This window comes from Octopus bimaculoides, chromosome 8, assembly GCF_046866305.1.
Source record: "Octopus bimaculoides isolate indiv1 chromosome 8, ASM4686630v1, whole genome shotgun sequence".
In the NCBI taxonomy this organism is placed as follows: Eukaryota; Metazoa; Mollusca; class Cephalopoda; order Octopoda; family Octopodidae; genus Octopus; species Octopus bimaculoides.
Window position 1 is genome coordinate 58,880,421 of NC_142935.1, and position 12,680 is coordinate 58,893,100.

Here is a 12,680-nt window from a genome sequence, read left to right on the forward strand (position 1 = left end):
TTATACTGAAGTTGGCGTTTTCTGTAATGTAATATTGTGTAAACTAGGAGCAAGGAAATGGTTAACAACTTTTCTTCAGCATCACGTGGCTAGCGTTTTATCTGAGTGATGCACTAGAAAATTAGTTCCATCATTACTTTGGGTCGAATCTAACTATAGTGTTGAAACCGACTATATATAAAGAGAGTTGAATCAATGGTAACCGCACATGTTTCAAGGCAGTAGATTTGATGTGAACTTTGGTTTAACACCACCAACTGGCTACGAACATACCTGTATTTCGTTTCCAAATTTCCAGTTCCTTCATGTTTTTTACATTTTGGGGTTTCAAGTATCCGCCAGGCAGGTCACATGTGCGGTGTTTCTTTTTCAGGTTAAGCGAGGATTCTTTAATGAATTTATAAAATATCAAAACGTCTTCTCTGTAGAATATAATTCACCTTTTATGCTACTTCTGTATGTGCCTAGTGTGATGCTATGCAATATAAGTCTAAAGCATCAACTTACTTCATACGTTTCTCTAATAGGGGATATAAAATAAAACAAAATGACCCATATAATATACAAACATAATGTCCCGAAAATGAAAATCTCACTTGGTCATACAAGAATTCTGGATTTTGCAAGAATAAGATTTAACAGCAAAATAATGAACAGGCATGTGTTCAGTCAATTTGATAGAAATAGCAACCAAATCGCATTCAAATCACTCTTTTTTCATCTTAAAGGAAAACGATATTCTTAATAATAGAGTTTTAAATAAACGATGTCTGAAATAAGTGACCTACATAAATTTGATTGCTTATATTTTCAACAACACATGAGGAAGTGTCCAATATTTATGGTAAATGAACGCCTTATATAATGTCTCTAGCGAGATGTATTCCACTAAACCGCGAAATTATTCATAATGATGTTGCTAATTTCAAAACAAATCTGTTCTCACTTGAAGTGTAATATAAAAAAATAAATTGAAAGATATAATAATAAATTAAATAATTGGTTCATTTTGTGTGTTCTTATAAGAACATACGAATATTATAGTGAATCGATATATTTGCGTCGAAACATAATATAAATTGTGATTATTGAACAGCAGCTTATCACATAAGACTATCATCAGACATCCGACAGACTGAAAGTAGGGACATGCTTTTGAGTCACTCCAACCAACATAAATCAAAGTCGTATTAATGACGTCAATTAATTAAGCAGGGGCGTCAAAGTAAGTCTCTAGTACATTGTCACTTCATCAGAACAAGCATGATATGACCTTTATATTTTTAAACAATGTGAGTGCTTCCTCTTAGTCATTGATTCTATTAATATTTAAACTTTGGTAATATATTCATTTAATCTCTTATTGCGTTCATTCTTTGGATTACGGTGATACTAAGCAGCTGATAGCAATGGATTTAGTGGTTTATAAAGATTGAGTTCATATTGAAACAAAGGGACTGAAATTAAATATCAGTTTCCCAATGCGCAGTTTGTGACACATCGGTACTTTATTTGCTCATTCTGAATCAACCCCATCCATTTGCAATGACTAAACGATGATATGTATGTATATATATATATATATATATATATATATATATATATATATATATATATATATATATATATATATATATATGTGTCTGTATATGTGTGTATGTGCGTGTACGCGCGTGCGCGTGTATGCATATATGAATGTATATGTAAAGTAAACACAGTGGACGTTTATGTCACATGAAGGTCCTCTGAGTGGGATCTATTTTTTAAACTGTATGTGGTACCTGTATATCTACGGCATACCACTAAAGGTTGATAGATTCAATGTTGTCTATCTCTTGATACTTATAAATTCATATATAAATATATACATATATATGTATATATATATATATATATATATATATATATATATATATATATATATATATATATATATATATATATATATATATATATATATATATATATATATATGTATGTATGTATGTATATGCTGCATGTATAGATGTATATGTGTGTGCGTGTTGGCGGTCTGCTGCGCAATTTCTGCTTGACAAATTTTGCTCATCACTTTGTATAGCCGATAGGTGATCAAGTATTAACGCAGAGTTTTCCTAGAATTAGTCCATCTGTAGGATCGAACTCAGAACCATCTAGGTGCAAAGCAAAGTTGTCAACTTCATCTATAGGAATATTTTCTATTTTTGCATGTGTAACTTCTACTTTTACTGAATCCATGTTTTATTAATATGAAGTGAGATGCGATCGAGAATAATTTTTGAAGAATTTCGCATCCTCTGCTACTACTAACAATGCCGTTGCTGTTCGTGCTGTGTTAGGAGATATCACAATACAAAAAAGTTACCAATATTCCGCGTAAAATAGAATGCTAATAAGACGAGAGAAACATGCATTTATGCAGCCATCAATGTTTCTATTAGCTTTTCTTTTACCTCAATATTTATTCATTTAAATAAGTTATTCACATGCATGACGATCACTTTTGAAATAGTTGTACATGTAATTCATATTTTGTGAAGCTCTTTCTTGTTCACTTGACTTCCATTATAAGAGAACATCATTTAGAATTAAGAGAGGAAAATAAAAAGAAATAAATATTTGCTTACGTGTTTGCTCAAGCATTTCTTTGGTAAATAGTGCTGGAATAGAAGCTGAGAAATCAATGCAATTTGCTGATTCAGAACTAAAGTTTGATTCTTTGAATTTTCTGAAAAGGAAAAGGAAAACAAAACGAATCAGTGACATATAGTTAGCAAACAATATCGCAAAAGACAACTCATTTTCTCAGTTGGCAAGGCTTAGAATTGATCAGTGTCTAAGTTGAGATGTTTAAAGGTACAGAAAGAATATAGTGAATTTGAATATAACTATTAACAATAAACCTCACGGTAAATGCCTCAAAGAGACTTTCTAAATAAAGTTAAGGGAGTCTGTTGAAGTCTGGCTTAGGTGTGAGAGTCTTTTGTCGTACGTTCATAAGGTTGTGTGTTTAATATTCGTACGAGGCCGAGTACTGTGTCATCGAATATGATACTTCATTTCGAGTCTACTTATACTTATCTATAACTGAGTACCGCAGGTGCTAGTGCTGTTCTCTCTTCCTTCAGCTGCTACTTCCTATATGTGTCGTGATGTCAATTAACAAAAAATATTGTATATGTTACCAAGACATAGTCACACGTGAATTATCGCAAGCAGAATCTTCGATAAGCTGATTGTCTCCGATTAGTTAGGATTAACCACACAATTAATAGGTAAATTTTACTTTCCCGTATATTTAATATCTTATCAAAGACGCATGATTAATCTCAAGTCATCTTATTGAATTTTTCGAAACATATAGGTGATGTAGACAGGGATATCCAATTTACAGCCATCTAGTGTAAGCAACAAACATGTTTTTGAATGACTGAATCTCTTAAACGAAGCATATTCTACAAGAGAATGTAATGCATAGAAGTCATTACATATGAAAATAAGTGATAGGTTTTGAATGACAAACGATGGTCTAAGATATATGTAAGATGCCGTGTTAAGTACATTCCGCTTGTAACTACTGAGTGGTTTCTTAAATAAGTGTATGCGTGTCTTAGTGTGTGTGTGTGTGTGTGTGTGTGTGTGTGTGTGTGTGTGTGTGTGTGTGTGTGTGTGTGTGTGTGTGTGTGTGTGTATTCAAATTTTTATTAGGAGAAAATGTGACATATTTTCAACGTTTCATCTTAGTCTCCTTCCTGAAGATTCACCTTATAAAAATGAAATGGAGAGCGTACTCTACTAAATGTTGTTAACTGATAATACATGTTGTCAAAAGGTCATCAAAATTACCGAGCTCAAATAACAGCGACAAATTGTATATTCCATCTGTATAATGTTAGCAGCTGTGTATTGTAATCTAAATGGTTCACGAATTTAGTCTGAAACTAAATAACTCCAGGCATTTTGAATGATACAGAAACTGCCACCACCATCCACAAAAAAGCAATAACAATAATAATAATCCTTTCTACTGGTAGCACAAGGCCTTACATTTATGAGAAGAAGACTAACCGATTACATCGACCCCAGTCCTCTGCCAACAATCGATGTAAGACAAAGTCGGTATCAGTGACAATTGGTCACCGAACATAAAGCTACGTCTTTAATCTGGCTTGCAAATAATTCTGCCAGATCGCTTCCCAGTTTAATAACTACTACTACTACTACTACTACTACTACTACTACTACTACTACTACTACTACCACTACTACTACTACTACTACTACTACTACTACTACTACTACTACTACTACTACTAATAATAATAATAATAAGACACCAGGGAAGTTTAACAGACACCGGGGAAGTTTAGCAGACACCGGGGAAGTTTAAAAGACACCGGGGAAGTTTAACACACACCGAGGAAGTTTAACATAAGACACCGGGGAAGTTTAACAGACACCGGGGAAGTTTAACAGACACCGGGGAAGTTTAACAGACTACACCGGGGAAGTTTAACAGACTACACCGGGGACGTTTAACATGTGAGAACGATAAATCACTGCTCCGAAATTTATCCCAAAACATCGGAAATAAAGACATCGCATGGAGCCAAAAAAAAATAGCTGACAAAGGGCTGGACTATATTCGAGTAAGTAATACTCATTGAAATTTATTTCTATTTTGCCAAATATAATGATGTATTTTAAGTTGATACCTCCGCTACCCGCACAGCGATCGTAAACACACGTGTTACATCAAAATCAGACCATCTTCGAACCCCAAAACACCATGTACAAAACAATTACAAACAGATTAAATAGCACCGGTATTATTCCACCCAAGAATAACAACCGAGAAGTGCGTACTGTAAACTTATTACGAAAAAAGTACGAAGATCTGAACGTGCAAAACAATCTGACAACAGAAATAAACGAACCGGTACCCTATGAAAACGATGACCGTCAAAATAAAGGGCCGGACGTTGTTCCTCATGTCCCGCAAACAAAACCAAAACGGCATAAATGGACAGGTGAGGAATACATTTCGATCATACACGCCTATTTCACAGCAGTGATCTGCCCAAAAAACGAAAACGCAACAACACATACATAAAAAATATGGAAGAAAACAAATGTAAATATAGACCTCGATAAAATAATGAACCCCAACAAACTAGCTAACATAAGAAGATATATTCTAAAAGCAAAAAAAATATCAGAAATAGAAATAGAACAATTGAAAGGAAAAAATACATCAGGAAAATCTAGATAGCAGTCACACAGCAATGCCAAATAATAATATAAACACTGAGATGGCAAAACACGAGGACAAACGTAACATTTCCGGCAAAAACGAAGTAAACAAAAAACAACAAACCCAGACCGTAGAGATGTATAATAGTGTACAAAAAGCACCAATCCAGAACACCACAGACAAACATATGAATGAAAAGGAAGGCAAAACAAATCTAAAGCCTGGGAATGACGAAGGGAAACCTAATAATTACGATACTATGAAAATGAGAATAACCAAAGAACTGAAAACCACATATCTTAGAATGGACCAAAGATTATATCTCCCAAAAATCAAAATAGACAATAAAACAACATCAATAATAAACAGCATAAACCTGGCCGTCACGGAACTAATAACCACAGAAACAACAGGCAATATCACTGAGCTAAATGACATAATATATGCGGCAGCCACTGCAGCCACAAAAGAAGCAGGATACTCACTCAAACCCATCCGAACAGGAGTTCTACCACCCAAACAGACCTTGTGGATAAATAACATCCAGAACAAAATTATAAAAAAGAGAAAAGATTTATCGATTCTCAACGAAATTAGTAAACAATCAACACTACTAAGTAACAAGAAGAAAACAAAAATACTGTACAAATACAGCATTACAGAAAAAGACTTACCTGAGGCAACAGAAAAACTAAAGCAAGATATCCTTGCCAAAGCACAAAGGATCCGCCGGTATGAGAAACGCCAACGTTTCTTTGAACAAAACAAACAATTCAAATCCAACCCCAAAACACTCTACCAAGAACTGGGTAAAAATAAAATAGACATTACTACAGCACCAACAGCAGAAGAACAAGAGAAATTCTGGAAACAAATATGGTCGGTGAAGCAACAACCCCAGAAAAGGACCATTAAAACAACGAACTTAGCACCTGAGCAACTCTGGACCCCTATAACAACTGAAGAGATCACCCAGACACTGCAAAGACTAAGCTACTGGAAGGCACCTGGACACGACAAGATCCCCAATTTCTGGTTAAAACACCTGCCAGGAATGCATAAAAAGCTGGCAGAAAACTTTAACAACATACTAGCAGAGCCAGAGACAATGCCTGAATGGTTCACGAAAGGGAAAACCATCTTAATCCCCAAATCCACGGAAACAGAGAAACCACAAAACTATAGACCTATAACCTGTCTCCCTACGATCTACAAAGCCTTTACTGCAATAATATCGCAGAGATTGAGTAAGCACCTGGAAAATAACAACCTGTTTCCAGAAGAGCAGAAGGGATGCTGCAAGGGCTCATACGGCTGTAAATATCAATTATTGATCAATAAAGCCATAACTGAAGACAGCCGCAGAAAGAAGAAAGGCCTCGGTATGGCCTGGGTTGACTACCAAAAGGCTTTCGACAGTCTTCCCCACACGTGGATTCTGGAAACACTAGCCATAAACAAGGTGGCACCAATTATTATAAAATACATAGGGCACTCAATGAACAAATGGCAGACAGTGCTACAGCTCCAAACAAAAGAGGGACTTGTGAAAACGAAAGCCATCCACATTAGAAGAGGAATATTCCAGGGAGACACGCTCTCTCCACTCCTGTTCTGCCTGGCTCTCACACCTTTAATTGAATTGCTAAATAGAACTGGATGCGGTTACAAATGCTACGGAAAAACAGTCAGCCACCTTCTATATATGGATGACCTAAAATTATTTGCAATAAACGACAAAGAGCTAGAAACACTACTACAGACAGTACACGGCTTTATCAAGGAAATATATATGAAATTCGGATTAGAAAAATGTGCCAAAGCAACCCTGAAAAGAGGAAAATTAGTTAAAATTAGCAATATAACACTAGATAAAGCCAATGAAATAAGAGATCTACACGAAAGCCAACCATATAAAAGTATTTAGGAGTCAATGAACTAGATAGGATACAACATACACAAATGAAAGAAAAAATGAAGAAAGAGTACTATAGACGAGTTAGATCAATACTAAAAACAGAGCTCAATGCTAAAAACAAGATAATGGGTATCAACACTTTAGCTGTCCCAGTTATAAGCTACAGCTACAACATCCTTAACTCGACACTAAACGAACTATGTAAAATAGACAGGAAAACAAGAAGAATAATGACAGGATATAGGATGCACCACCCAAAATCTAACATAGAAAGGCTATATATACAACGCACAGAAGGTGGCAGAGGTCTTATACAGCTAGAAAACTATTATCAAATAACCACCATAGAACTGCAAAAATACCTACTCCAGAAGCAAGGAAAACTAATACAAATAGCCACAAAACACGAGCAAAACAAAAAACTGTTTTCAGTATTTAAGGAAGCTGACAAATACAAACAAGAAATCAATCTACCTAACAAATACGAAGAAGAAGAAGAAGAAGAAGAAGAAGAAGAAGAAGAAGAAGAAGAAGAAGAAGAAGAAGAAGAAGAAGAAGAAGAAGAAGAAGAAGAAGAAGAAGAAGAAGAAGAATAAACAACAAAAGCTATAAAACAAATGAAATCCAAACTAAAACTAAAACAGCAACGGACCATGATAAAACGATGGCAAGAAAAGCCCCTACATGGTAAATACTGGGCTAAACTAAATGCGAAAGAAATAGATAGAGAAAAATCCCAGCAATGGCTGAGAAGCTCAGAACTCAAAGCAGAGACTGAAGGATTTTTAATTGCTGCACAAGACCAGAGCCTCCACACCAGAAATTACCAAAAACACATAATGAAAAGAAATATTACAAGTAACTGTAGAATATGTGGAGATGGACATGAAACAATAAATCATATTATCTCTGGCTGCCCAGTCCTGGCTAAGAAGGAATATATTCACAAACACGACAGAGCTGTATGCCAACACTATGGAATAACAACAGAAAAAAATATGGTATAAACACACGCCAGAAAAGGTCACAGAAAACGAGAAAGCAACCATACTCTGGGATATGCCAATACACACAGATAGAGAAATTAAGGCAAATAGACCAGATATAGTTGTCGAAGATCATGAAGAAAAAAATGCTTTCTAATTGATGTATCAATACCAGCAGATGACAACGTTTCTCTAAAAGAAATGGAAAAACTTTCAAAATACAAAGACCTGAAAATAGAGATAACTCGAATGTGGAATCTAAAAACAGAAACAATTCCTATCATAGTTGGTGCCTTAGGTATAATAAAAAAATATTCAGTCAAATACATAACAAAAACACCAGGACTTACAAATATATATAACATACAGAAAATTGCACTACTGGGTACTGCACACATTCTACGCAAAACACTTTCAATACAGTAAACATAAGAGCACCACAGCAATCCACAGCACATACCCAAGGAGCACAGAGCTGCGCTCGGTAGTGAAGTGAAAGCACGTTATAAAAATAAAACTACTGAACCATAATTATAATAATAATAACAATAATAATAATAATAATAATAATAATAATAATAATAATAATAATAATAATAATAATAATAATGATAATAATAATAATAATAATAATAATAATAATAATAATAATAGTAATAATAATAATAACAACAATAACAATAATAATGCAGTGGCTCTCATGTTGCGCACATATTGAAGTAGCGGAAGCAACTGCTGCAGCAACAACGACAGGAACAACAACGAAAACAACAGCAGCAACAATAATAATGGTTTCAAATATTGGCATAAGGCCACTAATTTCGGAGTCGGATGTAAGAGTATGTATTTTATCGACTCGAAAGACAATTTAGCAGTAAATAATAATAATAGTATCACTAATAGCAATAATAATAGCAACACCACCAACACCACCACCACCAACAACAACAACAACAACAAAAATAGTGATAATTATAGGAAGATGAAGGAGAAAAAGTGAACAAGATATAACAGATAGATGAAACTGAGCAGTGGTGGTGTTAAAGGGGTGGTATATATATATATATATATATATATATATATATATATATATATATATATATATATATATATATATATATATATATATATCCGTATGCTTGGTACTTTTTTTGAAGTGAATACGTGTAATTATATAACCGTATTTTTATGTGCATATATATGTGTGTGCGATTATGTGTATACATGCATTTTGTATAGTGATTTTTTTGAAGGCTATGGCACTTCATCACTGTAAAATTGAATACACAAATGGCATGTGTAAAACATATTTTGCAAATCATATGCATGCACCTTCTCCTCAGCACATTCCATATTCATGTAGTCTATCGCTATTTCTATGCATGTATTAATGATTTAATGTATACTTCTGTAATGCAGATAGATGTTTATAATTTTTAGATCGACATCTAAAAATTGGTTGAACGCATACCGATATGCTACGCAAATTTTGTTTTGTCATTCTTGCTGTTCGTCAAATTGAACCACAAACCAGTCTTGATAATACGTTCTAAATTTAGTAAGCGGCCCCTCACTACGTTCAGTGATGTTTTTCGGTTTCTAAAGCTGTCGAATATGCTATGTTTCACGTGTTAACTGAAAACTTGGATTATTTTCCAAATCTATATTTAGTTACTCTGCCTATTGTTGCGTTAAATGCGCCTTCTAGGTGCAAGATATACAGTTTTTGAATATAAATATGAGGTGATAATATTCTGCAACTGTCGTGTAGAATGCTGCGCACACAAGCTAATATTCATATTGCTCATATGTGTTGGCACTCCGTCGCTTACGACGTCGAGAATTCCAGTTGATCCAATCGTGAAATTAACGTGTAAATGACTGAGCACGCCACGGACGCGTGTACCCTTAACGTAGTTCTCGGGGATATTCAGCGTGACACAGTATCACAAGACTGACCCTTTGAATTACAGGCACAACAGAAACAGGAAGTAAGAGTGAGAGAAAGACGTGCTGAAAGAGTGCAGCAGGGTTCGAGCCTTGTGGAGATTTAGGTGTTTTCGCTCAATAAACACTCACAACGCCCGGTCTGGGAATCGAAACCGCGATCCTATGACCACGAGTCCGCTGCCCTAACCACTGGGCCATTGCACCTCCACATACATATTGCACATATACAAGTACATATACACGCAGGTATAGATATAGATATAGATATAGATATAGATCGATAATGACAAAACAAACGCAGTTAGAGAGAGAGAGAGAGAGAGGGGAAGCGAGAGGGAGGAAGAGAGAGAGAGAGGAAGCGAGAGGGAGGGAGAGAGAGAGAAAGAGAGAGAGGAAGCGAGAGGGAGGGAGAGAGAGAGAGAGAGGAAGCGAGAAGGAGGGAAAGAGAGAATTAGATGCACGATACTTATAACAAAATTTATTCCGTTGGCGCCTTCTGCCATAAGTAGCATTTTCGTAAATGTTCAGTCACAAGAAAGTCTATTTGTCTCATAATAAAATCCATGACATTATCTGAAGCGATGTCTAAGTTTTGATGTTCTGTTCATTAACAGAGACTACGCATTAGACGTAAGAATGATCGTTTCCAGTTTACTGAAAAGCAAATTTCATTTTATTTTATTTTATCTAGTTTCAGCTCGTGAGCTGTGGCCATGCATTTTTTTAAGAGAGGAAAATTTTCTTGGTATCATAAGAGAGGATATATACCAGTAATTGTAACTCGGTTTTCCATGTAAGTTCTTGACACCTGTTCTACCACATAGCCTATATTAACTTATCTATAAATGGTGTGTGTGGAGATGATCTCTCCAATTTCTTTTGTTTGTAGGATGCAAACATTCACATTATCTTCAGTCTTAAAATTCGAGTATTTTTCTGGACCTTGAATCAGCTGTATTTTCTAAGTGTTTGCAGATAAAAAAAAATACTTGTATAAAAAATTAATCTGACGCCTTGGAGATTGTATTATATTGGATGGAGACAGCGTGATGGGCATGTCTCCTATTCAGGATGAAACTAAGAAGAATGAAAGTGTAAAATTTCCACTCTCCCATCCCAGAGAGAATATCTTGATGTTGTCGTAAAAGTTCCTTTGAAACAACACTCAGCTTTTCCAAAGTTTGGTTTTATTTAATCTTTTTTCCTTATGGGAATGAAATTGCGTGAGTAAATATATTTTCGATGATAAAAAACTGCATAATTCCAAGTTCCCCATGCAAATATAGCTGGCCACAAATGAAGTTTTTTAAAATTACTGAAGATGTAATAAGAATTTTGTGAATTCTAGAAAACGCTTACCAGTTACTCATGAGAAGCTGCTGCTAACATTTATGGATACATCAACACACATACATGTATGCATACACTCATAGATAATTACATTATTATATACGAAAATACACAATCACACTTACACAGGCATATGAGTAAAGAAAGAGGAAGGGAGATATTTTGGGAAAGTAAGAGGGAAGAAGAACGGCAAACGACATATCAATCTATATAATGAATTGCAATATAAAAAAATAGTGAAAAATAAACACACGGAAATTACATTTGCACAAAATTTTAAAGTAACGCGTTATAACTGTCCAACAAATTTACCTGTCATCTCTAATCTAAAACTATGCTTTCTTCTTGAATATACTCATGGGATATCATTTAATATTATTTTACTTTATATATAAACGGGAATAAATTGTCACACATTGCTGTCAAACTGTAGCAAGAAATACAGTTCTTGTTTTTATGAACTTGTATGTAGGGACATGGAATTTGTATAATAGACAGTTTCCAGAAGTTATTGCGATAACATCAATTTAGAGTGATGGATTGAAATATTGAAGTGATACAGAAAACATATTCCGGTACTTTGCTTCCATAATTGAACTCACTTCTGGGGTCAAATCCCACTGCTGTTAATTTTACCATGTATTTTATTTGTATTTTATTCTTAAAAGGTAGTCAAAACTCAGAGAAAACTTATAAGAATTATAATAGTCAGAAGAGTAATTTCGCTAGGGTTTTCGTTCGTTTGCGTTGGCCGCTATTGTGACGAACACAGAAATTCCATGTGGGGGTTGATATCTTTTTGTCTTCCAACAACTCAATGTTAGAGTGGAAGACCTGAACGAAAACCTTTCTTTTATAAAATTTATCTTGCGTCTATCGAGCCGCGATCGATAAAATAATCATCAATTATTTCTATAGACCATTTAATTAAATATACATTTTTCCTTCTGTGACATGTAATCCATGTTAAAAAGAAACACAACGAGAGACTCTGTGTTTAGCCTACTACAAAGAACACTGAAATCTTTCTAAGATAAAAACTTCTAATTGACAAACACTCTGAACAATATAATCTATTACATCTTACATCAGAATAGCATATTAGATTGCAACAGCTGAAATGCTGTTCAAGTTCGGCTACAGTGTAGTCCACCTGGGACTAAATGATAATAAGGCCAGCCCAAAATGGTATACGTCTTGTGGTTGTTAATACTGTTAAATA

At 34.6% G+C, this 12,680-nt stretch overlaps 1 protein-coding gene across 4 annotated transcripts in view; it reads right to left on the reverse strand.

Moving 5' to 3' along the window:
* Positions 1-12,680, reverse strand: part of LOC149134418 (uncharacterized) — a 99,277-nt gene that overhangs the window by 12,861 nt on the left and 73,736 nt on the right. For all 4 annotated transcript variants that reach the window (XM_089356542.1, XM_089356541.1, XM_089356539.1 and 1 more), the window contains one exon: positions 2,628-2,728. In XM_089356542.1, coding sequence (XP_089212668.1) covers positions 2,628-2,728 — 101 coding nt within the window. The remainder of the gene's footprint in view (positions 1-2,627; positions 2,729-12,680) is intronic.